The following is a 21616-nucleotide window of genomic DNA, read 5'->3' on the forward strand; positions in this document are numbered from 1 at the left end:
ATCATATTCATCCTGGGCAATTCAAATTACTCTTTAGTAGCCAGAAAACTTAAAAGTGCAATTATACGATTAACTGCTAGTTAACATTAGAATAATGGCCATTTGCTACAAGCTGAATAAACCTCAGCTACATTGCTTCACACATGTCCTGTCTAACTGTGAGATTAACAAGATTCAGTCCTGTAAAATCTTGGGTAGAAAGAATACGTGCTTTTTCCCCACGTCTATCAAACAAAACCCCACATTCCATCTGTCCTGAACAGTAGAAAAAATGGCAGAGTGCTTCTTATTATGCAATCTATGAAAGTTAGTGATAACATCATACCTTGACAAAGCACCAAAAATATATGAGATTCTTCAGCTTGGCTGAATTTGCTTTACTTAGATGGAACAAAGATGGTAGAAATTTCCAGAAGGCCTTTCTCAGTCTTGCCACTGCAATTGTCAATCTTTAACCTATCCTCTGCTTCTATTGGCTCAAGTACTCCATGGAGCAGCGCGATTGGGCTGATCTGTAAAACAACACTGCTGTCTCTACCTTGCCTCAGACATCTTGCTGCAATGCAGACATTTATTTTTTGTGAACTATAAAAGAATTATATTTGAGTGATTAAAAATAGTGAACTTTAACAGACTCACGATGCTATGTTTCATTACATGCACAAGGGCAGCTCATACAAATATGCTTCACTGTCAGCAGTGTGTCTGGAGGTGCAGATTTGAAACAGATCCTAGTTTAACAAAACCTGTGGGAGCCATTTTAATACCAGCTTTCTGATTGCAGATCACTTACTCCTGCTTCCTCATATTAAACAAATATTATGTTGTGTGCTATTTAAGACTGAAAGTAAACTGCTAATGTGTATAAACTACTGCTAGGAAAATTATGTCCAGAAGTCATTTCTGTTTTTAGCAACCGAAGAAAAAAACAAGAGAGTAACTTCTTAGCTGTGTTATCACTTCTATGTATGCAGAAAAATGTATTAAAATTGCATACAAAAAGGCTATCACATGAAACTCAAGTGTTACAACTCAGCGGTGTTTCAAAATGAAACAGACACTGGGGGGGGGGGGGAGGGGGGGCTGTTAAGCAAAGTGAGTTATTGGAAGTAAGATACTCATGCTGACAAACCAGAAGTAAATTGCTACAGAATGTTACCAAATGCATGGCACCCTTCTACAAAAGGTAGCATGTACTGTACCCCGGTGCAGTCATTTGCAAAGCAAGCTGAGCTCTGAATTCTTTCCTAAAATCCTGAATGTGTGTGGACTGTTAAAACAAGTGCAAAATCTATATTAAAAGCACAAAAGATCACCCTGCCTCTGCTTCTGTAATAATACTGGTGATCCCTGAAAAACAGCTTGTTGAAACAAGCATGCAAGCACTACAATCAAAATCTCAATAAAGAGCACAAAATGTTGTAAAGTAGTTATAAATCAAGCAAGTCTGTCTAAGATGATACTTTGTGTATATCAGAAATATATGTTCATTAGGCATTATTTACTTTACTTCATAAGGTCACTTCATTGCTGAGTACTAGCACTTTCATCACACCTCAAAAGCCTACGGAACAACGAAAAATGCACTCTTCCCCACAAACATGGTAATTAATGATCTATGAACAAACAGCAAGTAGAATATTTTTCACTGGCCTGAGGTAAACAGTAAGTATAAGCTTCAAAGTTTAGAGGCAAATTATTTAAAAAAATAGTGCATTCAAATTGGAACAGTTTACATGTGCAAGTCCCTTAAAATGGACGCTAAGCAAATCTGCTTTTTTTTATATGACTAACCACTAACATTACTTCATTTACTGGACTAACTGACCTAGTAAAAATAAAATGTTTGGAAAACTGTTAAAAAATGTTCAGAGTAGCATGCTGCTTACTTACCAACTGTTCAAGCACCCATCTCATTTTTCCAGTTAAGAAGATACAACAGGCTGGCAGATTTGGGAATTGATCAAAAAGGAATTTCTTGAAATAATTACGTAGCATTAAACCAAAAGTTAAAAAAAAAAAAAGAAAAAGAAAAAAAAAAGAGGAAAAAACCCACCAAGAACGAACAACATGTACTACTGTCATGAACCACACATGATTTTATATCCTCTGGACTCCACAAGACAGAACTGTGGCTGATACAGTGTAAAACAAAAAGGCACAGATAAAAGGTACATTAGTTTATTTGAACTATGTAAAACAAGAAAGCTAACAGTTCAAAAACATTTTCCATAAAGAATCAGATTTGTAAACAGATGTACTGCTGCATTTTATTGAGCAGCAGCCCATTTCCAAAATCTGCAGCATAAAAACTCCCTTTTAAAGGAACAAAATATTAACCATACATTGTCCCTCAGAAAGAGAAACACGTTGTATTAATTACTCCTGCAAGAAAAAAGGTTCAATAATCATTTTAAGTTAAGATAAGCTGCATAAAAAACATGATGCAACAGCACACCACCACCTAGGCCCAATATCTACAATCTGCCATTAGCACTTTTTGCTGATGTCTAGGTTCTCAAAAATCCCATATTTTCTAAGAGATAACTTATCTTAGCTATTCCATTCACTGTTTAGAAAGGTAAACTTGCCTGTTCTTCTGTCTGCCATTATCCCTGCTTGACTCCCTGTAGGGCAGTTAAATGCATCTGCTCCCTAGCTTCCATTTTCTCTTCAGCAGGCATGTGACACAACAGACAATAGTGCTGGCAAACTGCTCAGAGAGAGAAAGCTTCTTTGGAATACCAGGATCTTGATAAACTCTAAAAACACCATCCTCCTGTGAAGAAGTAGGTATGCCAAGGTTTTACCAGTCTGCAAAATAAAGCTGTGGCTAATGGCTACTAACCATGTGACCCAAGAAAGCAAATTTAAACAGTTCCAACTTAATAAAGTGCTGTGGTGTGAGTTTTGCACAACAAATCACAGAGAATCACACTCTCAACCCACAACTCATAGGTCTTAGAGAAAAAAAAATGTAAAAAGTAAGGCTTACCTCTGTGGATGCATTGTTAACACAGTGTTATGTCAATACTTATAAAACATGGAGGACAGGCTCTCAGTACTCAGGCAGAAAGGGCTTGGCACTTCAGCTTGATGATCTGTCTTCCTAATAAAAGCTAATCCCGGATTGGCTACTTTGGTAAATCTGAATGTAAAGCTTCAGGGGATTGGCTGAAACACTTCCTGAGCGATTATCTTTGTGCAGCTCTGGCAAGCAGGAGCCATCCTGTGCACAGAGAAGACAGGCTAAGCTAGGCCTGTTTCAGCACAAGAAACTTGGAAAGAAACCCCAAATGTGCGCTCCCCGGCTAAAATACACAGATTTTCGAGCAGAGGGAAGTGATCGCAAACTGCCTGCCTGAGCAAATGTGTCTCAACATGCCACTGCTGAGGGCATTTGGGTATTTTAAAACCGAAGGAGGAAGGGTTCACCCAGGTCACAAAAGCTGTTCTTCATAAACAAAAAGCTAAATCCACTTTGCTGGCGTTCTGCAGCGTGTTGCAGGCAGAAAGCAAGGCCACAGAAAAGAGAGCAAAACATACTGAAACTGAACATGCACAGGACGGGCTGAAACTAGTAACTGAAAATTCAGAGAGAATTCTTCTGTTCCAGAATGTAAACAACATATTAACACCTACCGTAGCAACCATATACCGACAGGGTGAGTTCTTTAGATACTATGATAAGCCGAGCCTTAAATAGGAAAAACTTCACAGCTCATTTCCACAAAAACTACTGTACAACTGAATTGGCATGATGGCAGAGGGCAGCTGCCATGCAGTGCATGTCCTCCCTGTTTACAAACGCGCTGCAGCAGCAGAGCATAACCAAAGCCCTGCAGATATTGCCCCCTCCCCCCCCCGGCCTGCCCGGGCTGTCTGTTACACACAAATTCTGACTTCCGTGTCAGCCGGCTGCAGCTGCAGCTTCCTGTCTGTTAACCCTGTCGGACCTGGTGCTTTGTAAGGTACCACACAGACCCTAAAAAGACTTATTTTTCCCTACTTGGCAAGTTATCTGTCTGCTTTCACAAAAACATGAATATAGCTTTTTCAGATGTTTGCGCTTTACCTTTTATCTTCTCCCACAATCCGGCAAATGAAACAAAAGGAGAAAACGGCATGTAAGCAACCGGTTTGATCTTGGGCCAGTTCCCAAGCATTTGATTCAAAACGTGATTTGGTTCTTTTCCCTAATGCAGTGAAAGTGGGAGTGCCAGGAAGGAAGAAAGCCTTAACTCCAGATGAATATTTTAAAGGTCAGATCTTCAGAAAGGCCCCAACAAGCCTTTACGCTCTTGTTCAAAATTTCGCATCTGCATTAGGTAGCTCAGCATTGTCATTCCACAGCCATCAGCAAATCACAATGGAAACCACAGACAGAAAGGTGATTCTGAAGCATGTTGCATATAATCAAAGGATTATTTATTAAAAAAAATAAAACCAAATAAAGTTGTAGAGGAAGAGAGGTTTCACATTAAAACAATCATTATTAAATAATGAGCTAAAATAATCCAAGCAAAATAAACATTCTTCCAATACAGCATGCAAGTTCCAGGATTGTGCAAAACCAGTTATACAAAACCCTCTCCCATAAATCAAGGCCAGTTGCAAACAGAATACACACTTTGCTCTACCTTGACTCAAAGGCTAATGACCCCAGAAACAATCACCACACATAAAACTAGTGCCCTCCCTTAGCTCCAGCCAGCACCTTTCATGATACTACTTTACCGAAAGCCGACATGACTCATAACTAGGCAACTCTGCAAAATTAATAATCCTACTCTGCATTGTCCCATACTGCATTCACATTATTTCTTGAGATACCATTGTCACAGGAAAACTGCCAAACCATCCTATCACTGTGCTTACATTTTTTGTGTTCTTGCATTTTAGGCTGCAACAGCGGATTAACAGCCCAGAGTATAAATTCTCATCTCATCAGTAATTCTGGAGTCCCTGCTGGAAGCATTTTCCCTTTTTAGCTTTGGCAAAGTTTTTCAGGGCAGGGAGCAGGAAGGCTCATGGATTACACTGGCAGTTTGTTCTGGTTTAGGAATGTAGCAGAAACTAGAGAGAGTACTGCTATAAAGGGAATCGTACAGCCCACTACAGCAGCAAGAACACACTGGAAATGCATGACATTCAAGTGCATACTTGCATCAGTTTTAACAGCTCAAACTATTCCAGATAAATTTCTTTTTAATTGTATACCTAAAGGCCTATGCCACTCAGATTATCACACACACACACACAAACATCCACATTTTGATGCCTCCATATAGTAAATGTGAGGATTGTCAGCCATTAACAGCTATGCTCATTGTTTGACTGTTCTACTCTAATATTACTCTATTAAAAACAATAATCCTAATCCCTATGAAGTCCAGCAAAGGAGCAAAACTAGATACACTGACTTTGTCAATGCTCTGTGCTAAGCAAGACCCGACTCTGGTATCACTGATGGTGAGTGGGAACACTGCCAAACTGACACACTTGAACCTATCTGGGAGTGAATCAGCCTGCAGCAGATAGATAGAAGCAGAATCTGTCTTAGAAAAGGCCTCAGGTCCTGTCCTCTAGATTCAGGGAAATGGTGGCCCAAATGCAAAAGAAAAATTTATAAACCTGCAGTCATTAGCAAGAACAGAAACCTAGAAAGCGTATCAGACAGAATATAACATTTGTATTCAGCCACTGGGCTACTCTGCTAAAACAGACAAAAGCATTCTGTCAGGAACCAGAAAGAGAAAGCTTGAAATATCTTTCTCTCTACTTTCTTGTCCATACACATATTTTGCAATAGGAGGTACAAGTCTGGTATAATGACACACAGAATTCTGAAGATTGTATCCATTAAGACACAATGATTGCATGTCCTACTGCAGCTTGACCAATTCTTTCACATAGGAGTGGTGAATTTTTTTTGGTTGGGGGGGAGGGGGGTGGGGAGGGGGGTTGGGAGGGCGGGGCAAGAAAGATAAAGAAAACAGAGAGTCAGGGGAAGCTAAAAGCTTTGTTAACAGAAGAGAGAGTGGAGAGATTAGATTAGCTAGTATTTGTCCTTTTCAGTGCTTTGGAGATGTTAAAGGAAAACAGAACAGGGATGTGAGGCTGGAAAAAAAAAAACAAAACAAAAAACACGCTGAAGGGAGAAACCAAAGGAAAGATGGAAAGCACGAATTCAGTCAAAAGGAGATTAACAGACAACAGTGTTAGAAGTGCAACCTACTATATTTAGAGTTCTTTGAAAAGAATTCTGTCCACTATGCAGAATCTCCAGAAAGCGCACACATCAAGCACCACAGTGTTGTAAGGGACTTAATATTACTTAATATATGCTTATATACCAAAAGCCTCAAAATTAAACAAATACCAGTAAGGAAGAGATTTGTCTGTATGACAGAAACAGGGGTTTGGGTATGTAACCCTATAGGAGATGAATCATCAGTGACAGAGAGGGAACAGTAGGTGATGGACAAAAGATGGAGCTTTAAAAATAACATTTTGAACAGTTACACAAAAGCAAAGGAGGAATGTAATATTTTCCAAGGATAATGATGATGATAATACTACAGGAGAAGAGTTGCATTAAGGGCTTGTAGCTTGGTCCTGGATTTCCAAGTCATTGATTTACAACCCTAATTTCTAGAATAAGAACATGAAAGAATGTAATTCAGTGTTTCTCCTTTTAAGAGGTTTTTTTCCACCTTTTCTGCTTTAGCCCTGATCTGCCAAAGTATCAGTAACTACTGAAAGACCAGAAGACTGCCATCTGACACAAAATCCAAAAATAAATGTCTGTAAAGGCAGTTCCCAAATTTTTAAAATTAGGCTGGATGCTAAAATTAGTGACCTGTCTAAAAAGGTTGGTAATTTTATAAATTATCATAAACTACAGGAGAATGTGTTTATGCCCAATAGGTAGCTGATTTTCTCATAAGCTTAAAAGGCTTTGTGACCAGATGCATATATTTCTCCTTCTGAACAGTATTTTTGTATACTTTTGGTTTACATTACTTGTCCTGGATGACAGTGATTCATTGTCTGCAGATTAAAAAGCTGGTTTTGTTTGTAATATACACTGAATATCTAATGCATTATGAAAGTTTCTCTTGACAGCCATTTTCAGTATGCTCTGCAACGGCCTCATGTACATTTCCTCCATTCATGTTCAATCACCTGCCAAAAATACCTGGGAGGGGGGAAAAGCACCCTTGAGCTCTTTCCTTTAGCAGCTGTAGCTTTTTAAAAGAGGTGCTACAGCCTATGTTAACTTAAGGCAGAAACCCATATATATCATCCCTTTCACCCCGTTTGAACCAGTCTCTCCACAATTTAACAGCTGGGCTGTTGGATATCCTGTATAAACGGGGATTTTTATTATTATATATTTAAATTATTTTTCTATATTAAAAGCTTAACAGATATAATTTATTCCATATTTCATATGCAGCTAAATACTTTCAGTTACCCAGAAAGCAGCTGTGAGACGTACACAGGTAGACTGCATGTCAAACCTAAAGCATTTCCACCATGTAGTTGAACTACACCTGTGTAGCAAGTGATATACGATGCCTACACTGTGGTGACATGGTCATGAATCCAACTCACTGCACATGCAGGGTCTGTGGTTATGGGAATGTAGGTGCCCTGCATGAGACCTAGGTACAAAAACCTGAAAGAAGTCTGTGTTTCACCAAGGGATTCTAATGCCCAAGTGTGAGATATCCTGCATATAACACTTTTTCTGACATCAAGGTGCTTCTCAAGAAAATAGAAGAAAATCATTACTGCTAGGGAAGAATAATTTAGGACCAGGTCTGGATAATGCTAACCTCTAATAGTATTGCTATGGGCATTTTTCTCTTCTGATTTTTTTCACGTTCAGGAATCACTTGGTTAACAGTAATGAGATACATTACTTTTGTTGTTGTTGTTGTTGGTTTTTTGGGTTTGTTTTGTTTTGTTTTTTTAAATAAAAGCTGATTTTCTCACAGAAGACTCTACCAGCTAAAGCTCATAGTAAAATACGTGAAGTGATGGAATTACAAACATACTGCTACTACAGTGATTTTTTTCCTCTCTTCTAGGCTAATATCTTATCACAACCCACTTCAGATTTAGACTATGTCACTCTCTCTTTTAACCTCTTTCCTGCCCCTCCACACACTAAATTTGGAGTTTGGCTTTAGCTTTAAGGCTCTGTGTATTCACGCTTTTGTCCTCCCTATCTGCTATTCCAGTTGCTATACTCGTCTCATTTCTGTGGTTTGCCTCTCACCAGGAAAAAGTCTTTCTTTTTCCACCACAAATGTGCAGTACAATCACTTTCACAAAGACTTAACCCATGGTTTCAGCAACTTTTTTTTTTTTTTAACCAGACATACTAGCTTATGCATCTCACCATTCCTTTCCAGCCACAGCACTCAGCTCAGTCACACTTCCAGCAGACCTGTCTGTGTGGTTACACAGCGAACAGGATCAGTGAATCAAATATTTACTGTGTTAACTAACCCAGGAAAGGCACCAATTCACAATAGTTCACAACACTGCTGCGATAACAATTTTAGCGGCATGACTGAGAAAGCAGGAGTGAGCAGCTTGAGATCATTTAAACAATCACTACCACTAAAAGAAATTTTTGGGAAACTACGTGATCAAGCACTGCATCCATATTTTCACCAGATTTGTGTTATTAACTATAACTTCTTCATGTCCAGATGACACTGCAGATCTGTCCTTGTCCCTTCAACATTATGAAAAGGCAGGGAGAAAGAAAGCCTTTGAAATATAATCATTTCCCTGAAAAGGAGCAACACTTTTTCATCTGTGGCTTTGTTTTCTGAAGCCAGGTGAAACGCTTGCCCACAATTAAGCACACATTTCACTCACATTAACATCTGCATAAACTGTTGAATTCATTTAAGCACCTTTACAGATTATAATTTTTCATGCCCTGTTGGATTTACAGACAATGTTTACTAAGCCCTCCTTGTCAGGTGACAGAAATGAGGACACTCCTGAGCTAATGCCACTTCAAAGTTGTTTCCAAAAGGGAGGTTTACTGTAAAGAAATCTACGCCCACATCAAAAAACATAATTCTGAAAGGGCAGAACAAATCATGCTGTGATTATTCTATTTGCCAATAACAATGAAATCCAACTGCAGCTACACAGGTAAGTCTTAACTATGTGACTAGACTGCAATCTTTTTTATTAAATGAACTTTGATACTTTTTTTAAAGCCACAGTATCCTCATATGACATTAGAGCTGACAGTTGTCAGAGTTCAGGGGATTCAAAAGTGAAATTGTATACAACATTTCAACCATAAAAGGAGCAACAGAACAAAAGCATAGGAGAAATAAATGTATTTCTGTGTTGAAGCTACTATAGGTCCAAAAAGAACTCAAACACAAATGTCAATTTACCCTTTTATAAAGCATTATTCTGACTTCTTATATAACAGTCTTGCTTAATCCTGGCTTTTAACGATACGTTAGAGTGTAACATTCCAGGCGCTACAATGCATACTGAAAGCGAAGTTGTGACGTTACTCTGCATTTCAGTGTCATTAGTAATTCAGGAAATACCAAGGTATTTCACAAAGGAGGAAAAAGAATTCTGCAAATATTTCTTAAGTAACTCTATGCAACATCCATTCACAGGCAGAGGATAAAATTAGTACTGCAACCCTTATTTTACTGCCTTTCTCTCAACCCCTCAGCTGTATTTCTCTTAAAATCACTCAGATTCCAGTCCTGGAATTTGTACATTTTAATCTCTTCTATGCATTCAGATAACTGCTTGTTCTTTCAAGGGATGTGAGAACATTTTGGGAAAACAACTGGTCCTGGACATAAGCATTGTGCAAACATTTTAACACAGCAGAAAAACATGATTGGGGGGTGGCGGTGTAAGATTTGCTAGTTGTTATAATTCTGATTTATGGTGCATTTGCCTTCATCTTTATATGTTGGCAGAAAACTACTTAAAACACAAAAGGTAAAACTATACCAATAATTCTAACTTCAGGATGCAAATCAAAATAATTTTCATGACCAAATAAAGCTTGTAAATCTGACAGAGATAAATACTAATTCAGAAAGATAAAGAATATGCTTTCTAAACTGCAAATTTATCAAACTGGAGACACTACCTGCACATACATTTAGGGTCCAGCTCCTGAATAAGGCCTTAGAATTTAATTAAACAAGATGTTTTTTATAGGACGATATTGCCACTGAAAGGGGTACTATTATTACCAATCCCATTCCCAGCCACATATTCCTACTCCTTCCATTGCACTGGATTTATTTGTAGAACCCTGCAGTGAGCCAGGTCAGTTTGCTCCATCAGCAGAAAAGCAGATGCAATGGTGAGGTTAAACTCTGCAGCCACAAACAGTGGAGGGAGGGAGATTACCCCTTTCAACAGCCCCAGGGGTAGTTAGATCAGTTCACATTGTCTGTGCTGTTCTGCTTTTCCTCAAAGTAACTATTACAAAAAGAAAATGACATACAAATATGGCCGGTTCTCTGAACTTCCTGTGTTTTGAATTCTCAGTGCTTCTTGGTGATCTACACTGTTTTGGGTAAGACTAGTTCTTTGCATTCCTGTGAACAAAATTGACCTTTTAGCCCTTGGCCTGTTCTTCTGTTCTCTGTGAGGGTCTTGATTAAAACCAAAACAAATCTATACAACACAAAACCCACAGTATATTTGCAGTAAACACTTGGTTTTATTTACAAGCATATGTGCGTTTGTTTAGGAAAACTTAGATCTTCATGGATATATAGCATATAATACCACCAGCATTTCAAATTGCAACCAAAAAATTATATTGACTTTTTTTTTCTGACAGCCCAGAAAAGAACAAAGAGACTGTAGGACGAACAAATACTATATTTTTTTTTAAATACTATTATTTTTAAATATTTAAATATTTAAATACTTTAAATAATTTAAATATTAAATACTATTTTTTTTAAAGAACTGAGCAGCATGGCTGTATGAAGCAGGGCTATCAGAAGAAAACTTGAAATGCAGCTGCCTGTATAATTTAAAATATAAAAACCTGTCCCTATGTAATTCAGGTATAATAATTAAAAATTCTCTTTAACATTGTTCCTATTTGCAAAGATTTGCAAAGCAAATGCTGTGACAGGCAATTTTCAAGCAGCAATTTCTTTGAAAGGTAAGGTTCTCATTCCTGCTTGCTCTTGGTTTTGTTTTTTTTTTCTAATTAAAAAAGTAATCTACATATATTTTTACATAATATTGTTCTTCATGTTAAAATATGATGAAAGTTTACATAATTGCCCAACATTAAAATATTTCTACTTCATATAAATTTTATAAGCACTTGAAAACAATGTAAATTATTTAAAGGAAAAACAAGTTCTAGTGTGGAACAAACCAGGCTTGTCCTGTAACAAATTTCAAACCTGCAAGCTGTTCTGTATTTGTTGTCAAAGGACAGTTTCTAAGACTGGAGCCCTGGACTAAACATCTCTCTCTGTAGCTTTGTATATGGTATATGTGAACTTTCTTCACCTACTTTTCCATCTAATCCATTGAAATGGGATCCTGATCTTATTTGGATGTTTCTATAGGACAGATATCTAAAAATAAACTTATTTATACATACATAATAAGGACATTTTCTCCAGATGTGTAGTAAAAAAATAAAAAAAGTATCTATTTTTACTTACTTGGACACATTCTGACAAAATATCCCTATTACATCAAATGAACAAAAGCTGGTTTCCTTTTTGTGTGGAAAGGAATAGTAGTAATTTCACAGATTTGCCGGGTTTCCCCCCCCCCCCCCCCCGCATGGTTCGCCAGCATTGGTAGAAGTGCAGCATCCCCTAGCGATCAATTCTATGTTATTACACTGGAAAGAAATTGCCGGCAAATAATCACACCTAGCAAGTGCTATTCAGACCACATTTTGCCATAAGATTCAATATTCATTCTTACGTCAGAATTTTACCAGAGAGACTTCGCTGAGGTGCCTGATAACCATAAAAAAGCCTGAGGGTGAAGTTTCCCTCAAGGGAACAGCTATCTCTCCACTGTAGCAGCATGAAAAGAAGCAATCAAAGAGAGTGTTTAAACCCATACACTGATTACTGTGAACACCAAGACTTGAGCCATCCTGCGCTGACCTGTGTGGCACTCATACCAGCAGTCACCATTCTGGGCCTCCAGAAGAACTCTAGCCAGCAGTGTTCAATGTTCTCTTAGTGAGGTAGCCATGGAACAATCTGTCCTACGCTTTGCTAGAAAAGAAGAGCTTGCATACCTCTCATTATGCTAGAGCATAATCTTCCCCTAGCACTTCAAACACCTCATGCGCAAATTTAATTCTAGGAAGGCAAACAAGCGAACGCAAAGCATTTGAAATCATTGTGAAGTCTCAGCCCAGACGTGTTTTTGCCATATAAGTTACAGTTAAATAGCTTGTACTAGGTAAACAAATCTTAGTAAACATGGATAAAAAGACAAAGGCTAGAAGCAAACCAGTTCTTGTGGGGGGCAGCAGCAGAGAGGAAACGGGCAATTGGGACACCTCTGCGAGGACGCATAAGGCAGCCACCACCAGGGGACACTCACATAACCCCAATAAATACACATTCAAAAGAGCTCAGCATACCCATACCAACACTTTCCCGAGAAGAGGCAGGCATATGGGTTCTCAAAACACACCTCTAATTTCATTACAAATTATGACCAGATTTCTTCCAAGTTCTGTCAACTGTTGATGACGTTCAGAATTAGTAGTCTTGCACAAAGCACATGATTTTTTGAGCTTTAATATGTCAGATTTAAATTCGGTTTTGCTATAAACCTAGCTAAAAATCAGGCAGATGTGTCTGAGCTTTTGGATCCACATTTTTATTTACATTAAAAGTGAGCAGTTGCAACCAGAATGTCATTCATGCTGAACTGAATATATTCCCATCTATCTTAGAAAACTGTGTGTGTGATCCTTTCAAGTGGTATGACAATCACACTATTATAGTTTTACAAGTTAATTAAGAAAGGACATAATGGCTTAGTTTGGAGTATCTGTATTCTCTGCAGTAAACCAATAGACTTAGAGATCTAATTTACCTAAAAATGCCATGCACAGTGTGCCTTGAGCTTAGAGGTGGGATAATTTCCACCCACAAACACATTTTTCTTTACCACTGACTGGTTTTGTTGACATATTTTTAATATTTTTTTTCTTGATGTTGGGAGGAAGCTACCTCACCTTGACAACATTGAGCGCACAAAACAAGTATAAAATTAATCCTCCTCTGGATGGTATGACGACACCGTTTCGCTAGCTAAACGGATAGAAAAGGGCTGCACTACAAACAGTTTTAATCAACCTAAGTACAAAGATGTAATGCTTTAGAAACAAACCTCTCCACCTGTCAGCAGCATAAGAGAGCTGCTCAGGTTTGAAATTAAAAAGCCAAAGGACATTTTTTAGTCTTGAGTCGTGTCCGTGTCCCGCCCCGCAGAATCCTCCTATGTCAACAGAATAATTCAGACAACTAGAGAAACATCTAGCAAGATTGTAGACGGCCTAGGATATCCCATGTGGCCTCTAGCTTCTACTCTCCAAGGCCAAGAGTCTCTCGTAAGTGCCGTGTCTGATGTACCAGACCCATGAAGACATCCTGGCTCTCAGAGACCACTTAAAATTACACTAGACGCCCCTATTTAGGAAGCTAAATCCCACCCTTTGAAAAATTCTTGGACACTATGACATAGCTGGGGGGTGCTGGCTAATATCTACCTGGAACATCCGGGAATCAAGGCTTTCACTCACTCGAGAGATGCTATGCTTTTATCACACAGACTATACAGCACAGTCAGAATTAACACACCCACACAGACAGACAAAATTTTTATGGAATTCATTACTATCTTACCTAGCTTTTGTGAAGTTCTAGACAATGCTGCTTCTTACAGAGATACATCTTTATTGATGTCTCATTAATCTCATGAGTAAAACAGTTTTATGAGGCTACCATATAACAGGAAAGAACAATACTTTTCAGAACAGACTAATCTTATGGACATAAGTAAAGGAAGAAAGAAAGATAGAGTAGATGCAGATCATTTTTCCATGACTAAACCATATAAAATTCCTTACAAAACTCTAAAATATCTACAGTAGAAGCAGTGATGAACACATCTTGTAGCATACTCCACTAATACATTTTAAATATGCATGTCCCTAAATCACAGAAGCATAAAATAGTCATTCTAGCAGTACATACAATAATTTCTCCTCTTACAATCCCAAACATGCACCTTACATTATTCCAATATAAAATAATATAGGCTATACCTTTTACTGTTTTGTACATGCACATGATCAGGAAAGGTTTCTTCCCAACATTAATAGCTCACTGGCTGTTTGACAGAGTAAGCAATTAAACTGGGAGAAGCTAATTTGAGAAGAGATTTTGTGGGAAAAAAGAAAACAACAGAACAGAAATAAGGGTAAATTTACACGGTTCAGTCTTGCTCTCTGATATTGTTACAGCAGCAAGAGATCTGGGTTTGGACAAGAAAGCAAATAACATAGATTCTTTGGTATTTTTTCCATATTTGCATTTGTGGGTTTACGTTATACAAGTTTAAATACAAGAACACTAATTCTCTACAGTTTCTACTTATTAATGCTCAATTTTTCTTTAATGCTTAATTGCTGTAACCATTGCACAGAAGAGAGACTATGGTATTATTTACAGAGAATAAGAACAGATGCTTATACAGAATATATTATTGGTCAACAGCTGCGACCGAATATTCCCTGATAAAGGATAAAAGCTAACAAGGAGGGGAAAAAAAAAAACACTGAAAAAAGGATATCAGGGTTTCTGTGCATCTGGCACTTAGCTATTATTATCCATGCTGCCCAGGCTCAATTGGTGAATTGCACATGTGTGATCTCAGCCTCATAGTTTGTAACAGTCTCACATGAACTTTCAATTTGTTATATGAATAGTAGTAAATCATAACAAATCCAGGATAAAAAAAAAAAATTCTCCTTTCAATTCCCTTCTAAAGTTTGTGTTTTATTGCACTTTTAGGAGTGATTAAATACTTTTTTTTTAAAATTGTTTTATCCCATTTTAGGAGACTTGCTGCTAGGTAATTCCACATTTAAACAATACCAGTGTAATAGGTTGACATACTACTACAGAGACATTAGCTTAGCAAATTTCCAAGAAAGCATAATATATATTTATAAATAATTACTAAAAAATACTAAAAATTACTAAAAAATGCTAAAAAAAATTAAGCGAATTTATTCACCCAGATAAAAGAAAAAGAAACATCAAATTAAAAAAAAAGGGTTGATTTTCAGTTTCAATTATTTCTAGTCATTAATTTTTCCTTGACAGACTACTTAACATATTAATGCATGAATGAAATATTTGTCTTTGCATTGCAGGGTCATCTATTTAAATGTCACTTTAATAGCATATTACATAAAACCCTAGGGTAAAGTCCAGGCCCTATTATTTCCAGTGAGCCCAGAGTTTCACCCAGGACATTCATCTGTTTTTTCAAGGCATGGAAATTATAGTCTTTCAAGGACAATAAAATCTTTTCTAGGGAAACTAAAAAATTATTAATGTGTCTAAGTCCTTCTTGTGTCTACTGAGTAAGTTGTGAACAATAATAGTTAATAGGTAAGTTGACAGAAATATTGAAGGGAACTGGAACAGGTTTTCTGGCTGCAGTTTCACATTTTATTTTTAACGTCTGTTTTCTTGTATCGTTGTAACTACTTTGCAACTATCAATACTTTGGGTTTTATGCTAAACACTTTACACTATCCTCTTTAAGTGCAAACATCTGAAAGCCTCTGGAAATTGTCCCATATTTCTTCAGCTGATTTCTGTTTTCATGATTCTTTGGTGAATCATAAGATGCAGGAAAAAAAGCCTTAAAAACCAAACCTTTTCACTTTGTAGTTAAACTATATGCTACCTTCAAGCCAAAATAAAAATTCAGACAATATCTGTTATTAGAAGTTAACAAGCTTGAGAGGGATCCAGGATAGAACTAGGACTTCAATGTCAAGGTCCATTGTGTAATGAGTAGTGTATGTTACTTCTGCATGGTGCTATTAGCACTAGAGAACACAGGAATGCACTCTGTAGGCATGAAAGTAATATTGCACAAAGATGGGAAAAGGGCTTCTTTGAAAATAAGGCTAATAGTAGGGAGTTCAGCAGTCTAAATCATTCTAGAAACCCTGTCTATCAGCTTGGCTATGAGCTGTACAAACCAGGTTGGGTGTGCTTCTCTGTGACACACACAGATTTTCCTAGCAAAGTTTCAATTTAGGTCTTAATACAAAGTAACTCACAGGGTTTTTTGGCTCTGTTACAAGCCTCCAGGCTTTCATTGCCTTCAGTCTGGCAAAAGTAAACAGGGATAACTAATACATGGTCACAACTCATTGCTCTTGTTATAGTAGATTTATAAAGGCCTGGCTGAACATAATTGCTGTCTTACCTTCTTTTTTTGTGTAGATTGGATTACGCTGGAGTCTTTCAAACACCAGACTGGACAAAGACATGAGCAACCTGGCCCTAACCCCGTAACTTGATTGTGCCTTGAGTAAGAGGTTGGCCTAGAGGCTTCCCAAGGCCCTTTCAGCCTGAATGTTTCTGTGATTTGCAAAATAGTATATATTTTTGTTTCTCTACTAATGCAATCTAAAACTTTCTTAAAGTTCAGGTAAAGTAAGCCTGGAACATCGGTGTTTTTTTCTAGCTATGAAGTGAAAGAATAGTTCTAACCCATGCTTTCATTCCCATTTATGTTTTGGTGCCACTTTTAGTTATTCAGAAAGAACATAACGCAATGAAGAATTCACCTTGTCAGGGGCATGTGTGTGCAACACACAGAAGAAAAAAGTTATTCACAAACTAATACCAATTATTGGATCATCGTGCAGTCTCCATATACTGCATTGGTAATTATTCCAGACTCTCAACCTGCCTCCAGAACAGATGCATATATTGCATTTGAAGATATTATGCTTACTCTTCCTTCATTAGCCAGTCATTTAAAAATTGGGAAAACAAGTATAGAATGCAACATTTTGTTTGTTTGTTTTACTGCTCTATTATTAACCCATCAGGGAGGAAAAGGAAATGGTTACTGTAGACTCATACCAATGATGATAAACACTTTTACAGAATATAATGCAAATGTGAAGTGTTTCCTGGAAACATTTTAATTTGGGGGGGCTTTTAGATGAATTTTTCCCTAAAACTGCGTGGTTTGAAATTAAACCTACCCCAGGTATGGCCAAAAATTTAAGAGCCTGAAAACCTAAGCCACTGATTTATTATCATTATCCAAGCTGCAGAAAAAGCATATATTGCTCTGACAATATAACATTAAACAGAAGTGTTTACATTTTCTAGTTTCTAGAATGTAATTTCTTAGATAACACTTTTTAATATAATAGTTTTAATCAGTTGGTGGTCTTGAAAGCTGCTTTTTGAAAACTGCATGTACAGAGATACAAACTCCATTCCAAAAGGGAAATATACATTACAATAGAAAAAACATATAAGTGCATAAAGATGTATGTGGAAATAGGCAATTAAAGACTTATATTGTATGTATCTGTTGATTAAATTATTAGCATTTAAATGAGATAAATAAAACAATGGCGGTTTAATGCCAAGCAGAAATATATGAAATGCACTAAACATGAAAACAGGGGATTACAACCAATACATACCAGCATACAGGTTTGTGGGTTGTTTTTTTTAATGTCTATTAAAGTAGATTCTATTCAGAGAAGAATTTGATAGTATCTAGAGAATATTGTTACTACATTAAAAAGCAAAATCTTTTTAATGTCTCCATCTTTGTTCAACTGTGTGGACCTCTAAAATGCCTTAGAAAGAACAGCACAATAATACCAACAAACCAAAGAAGCTTTTGGCATAAATATGAAAAATTTAAGAATTTAGACAAAAACATCCTCATGCCACGCTACAATAGTAAGATAACATTTTACAGGATTTATAAATAGCAATTTTTAGCTCAAACCTTTTAGTGAATGGTGTTTTTCTTGTGATCTGAAAGCTCATTCCAACACTACCTCTTTTTAACTGCACAGTCAATATAGTACTAGAAAATAATCCAGAAAAGGAATTTATATTAAAACTATCATCTGGCTCTTCTAAATAACTGTTCCCCAAACCAGTCATTCTACTTCTAATTCACTATTCCTCCTTCCCTTCTAGAAAACATTTCATGCCATGACAGAAAAAATAACTAAATCTTTATTTTATAAATATAGTCTTACAAACTAGTTTGTAATCACTTCATCACCTAATAGACACCCTTCAAAACAAAGAAGTGATACTAGACTGTAATCAGATTTTCAGCCTGAAAGGAGGAACCAGGCTCTGAAACAAAAGGTTTCATAAAACCGAAGATGTATGAGCTAGTATTCAACGTATGATCTCTTAAGAATGCATTACTGCTGTAATGTATGCAGCAGTTGTTCCACCTGCTCTGCAAGTAGAATATTTATTTGCTTAATAGTTTCTAAATAAAAACTGCAATCAGCCACTACAGAAATTGTACATCATTACATAACAGCCAGTAATTGATTACCAGATGCAGACATTGAACTGGATCTCTCTGTTTTTCACAGAACAGCAAGATAGCTTTTCACTCTTGCATGCTACCTAAAATCTAGTACCTGTTCCTTTCCTGCCTTTCTTCAGGTTCTACAATTATCATTCAATTACATATTATAGTAAAATTACTTCAAGTGCTGTTTAATTGTAAAAGGGATTTTGATGTATGGTTCCCATTGAGAATTTTAATTTTAGGGCAGAGGCACAAATCCATACTTGCTTCACTTCCCCTGTCCCAATTTTATGACCTACCCTGTACGTTCTTAACACAGTTTTCTTTTTTTCAGAGACAGTAGTGTCAAGAAATAAGCAGATTGTTCTCAAACTGTAGAACAGAATCTTCAGAATTCACTATTGTACATTTGATGTTACAAATGTTATCCCCTTTTTGCACAGTTCCATTTTTGTAAAATTGGAACACTTTTACACAAAGGCTAAATCCCAAGTTTTAATTCTTAGAAAATAGAAGCCTGCTTTGTAGTGGTTTATGAAGAGGAAAGAGAAGCAAGAAATACCATACAGAAACATATCAATCGTTTGCCTAGAGTCCTGTCTGCAAAAATAACTGGACCATATACTTTAGAGAAAAGCCTCAAACTATTTCTTGGTATGAAAAATTATAGTGTGACAGAAGAACTACCTTCTTAGCCCATTTGATAATTCTTTTATTCCCAAATGTACAATGATTAATAGGCTCTTAGAATTTTAGTCTGTTACTATTGTTTAACTAGATGTTGGTGGGGTGTGTGTGTGTGGTTTTGTGCTTTTTTAAAAAATATATCTTGTTGCTACTGGACCTTATTTTGCTTGTCATTAAATGCCAGTTGTTTAATCTGTTCTGTTTAAATTTTGCTTTTAGGTAAAGAATAAGTAAAAACATCCAATATATGTATCTTGCACTTTGTTTTACTTTGTATCTGTCATTACCCTTCTCAAATTAAAGTAGAACCCTTCATACCCCCAAAACTGGAATTGAATTAGCTTTAGGAAGGTGCTGCATGGGCAAAATGCTTAGCATAAAGAGAATATTTCACAAATGTATATACTGGAAATCCCAGTCCTTTTGTACTTTGCCTTGTAAAACCTGTATCTTAAGAACAGACAGACAGCAAAACCAAGCTCAAACGCCTCAGTCCCTCACCTTCAAGTATTCCTGGGCCCAGAGCACATCAAGGAAGATCATCCTCTCTTTGGTCACACCTAGATGATATTGCCTTTACTATTGTAATGTGACTGTAGCTGAAGGGTGCAGAGAGAAATCACTTACAGAGTCTAACCTGTAAGTCAAGCAGAACGCAAAGCAAGCAGCTCTGGCAGTTCAAAATTTGTCTACAAGTTTGCTTGAAATGTGGCCAGAAAAAAAGGCCATTTGCCTCAACCTGATTTTAATAATGCTGTACTATACACATGTCCCTCTTCTCCTTTGTTTCTCCCAGCTTATCCTTTCCTAAGTAATTTCTCCTCCCCCATTCCAAAGTCCCAAAGGAACACAATGAATGTGTTCTGATGTCATTGCAGTGCTTTACAGGGTATCAATCTTCCCCACAGTAAATCTGTCTTCCATACTTGATCCTAAATTCTGTTAGACAGTCTCTATGCTCTTCTGTGTTTATACAATGCCCAATAAAATAATGAAAAATAAATAAATAACCCCAATCTTGAATGATCTTTCAACACACAGAAGGAAATCATATAGAAAATTTGAATGTATTTGTCTTGTGATTTTTAAACTAGGTTTACTTACCCCATGACAAGCACTGGATCTTTTTTCCTTCTCTGATTTTACTTAAATTCTGAATTAGCTCATCTTGTTTAACTGAAGCATAAAATAAAGGAATCATTCTTAGCTACTTCTGTGTGGTCAAGCAGATCTCCGGTTGATTTCTACAACTCTGTAAAATACATTAATTTCATTTTGACTTCTATATGGAAGAACAACAAATCTTAATAGCAGGCTAAGTATTAAATCCTATACAGCTGTTTTCAACCTAGGTGGCTGGTGGGATACAACTTCCTAATTTTCTGTTTAATTCCTGGACTAAATATATAAAATGACAAACCAACAGAAAAGTGGAAATATTTTCTAAACTGAAGGCTATGCTTTGTTGGGGTTTTTTTGCTTTTTTTTTTTACTAGAAAAAGCAACTATGAAAATAAAAATAGCTATGTTTGCTAAGTTTGTTTGTTTAGAAGATATGACAATGGAAATGACACAGTGACCTATACGTGAAATAGACCCATATAGAACACAGAAACTGGAATCGAAAAGATAAAAAACCCCTTTGGGTCTTTAACCTGGGACTTAGAGCTTAAATAGACACAGAATTATAGACTGGGCAGGGAAGTAAGTAGCCAAAAAAATAAGTGAGGTGGGTTGTCCTTATATAGGCTCCACCCTGTTACCTCAGTTTCCAAACATTAGAAGATCTAAATTCTGAATACATAAATTAGAAAACCAAGTATAAGTAACAGAAGTATGGGGTTTCACTAGTCTCTTTTTATACACACACACACTGCTTTAAGTTTACTAACTTTGCAAAGACAAAGTTCAGCACACTAGGGATTTATCAAAAAATTGATCTTACACAAAGTAAGTAAAACATTCCCCTACCTTAACATGATGCTGTAATTAGCTGCCCAGGGAGGAAAAACAGAATCCGACCACAGGGCTCTGAAAAGTAAAATTGTGGTCTGCAATGTCACATCTTATATATTTTTTTTTACCTTGCCTCTTAAACACAATGTTTCAAAACTAGATTCAAGCATTTTGTCAATTGAAATAATCAGTTTAGATAACTGTGATCTCCCTTTGAGCATACAGCATATGTTTACAGTAAAAATTTAAGCTAGTATATATAGAAGAACAGAAGTCACTGGATATCGCTTGAAGCATGCACTTGAACACTAGT

At 36.7% G+C, this 21616-nt stretch overlaps 1 protein-coding gene across 10 annotated transcripts in view; it reads right to left on the bottom strand.

Moving 5' to 3' along the window:
- Positions 1–21616, bottom strand: part of ZMYND8 (zinc finger MYND-type containing 8) — a 76614-nt gene that overhangs the window by 54640 nt on the left and 358 nt on the right. For 3 of the 10 annotated variants that reach the window (XM_014279820.3, XM_014279813.3, XM_055721712.1), the window contains exon 1: positions 2996–3147. In XM_014279820.3, coding sequence (XP_014135295.1) covers positions 2996–3009 — 14 coding nt within the window. In that variant the 5' untranslated portion in view covers positions 3010–3147. Of the gene's footprint in view, positions 1–325; positions 482–2056; positions 2101–2591; positions 2780–2995; positions 3148–3642; positions 3779–20451; positions 20600–21616 lie in introns of those variants that run through there. The other 7 variants (XM_014279814.2, XM_014279812.2, XM_027805210.2 and 4 more) reach the window with 5 other exon arrangements.

The sequence above is a fragment of the Falco cherrug genome, chromosome 10 (genome assembly GCF_023634085.1).
Source record: "Falco cherrug isolate bFalChe1 chromosome 10, bFalChe1.pri, whole genome shotgun sequence".
In the NCBI taxonomy this organism is placed as follows: domain Eukaryota; kingdom Metazoa; phylum Chordata; class Aves; order Falconiformes; family Falconidae; genus Falco; species Falco cherrug.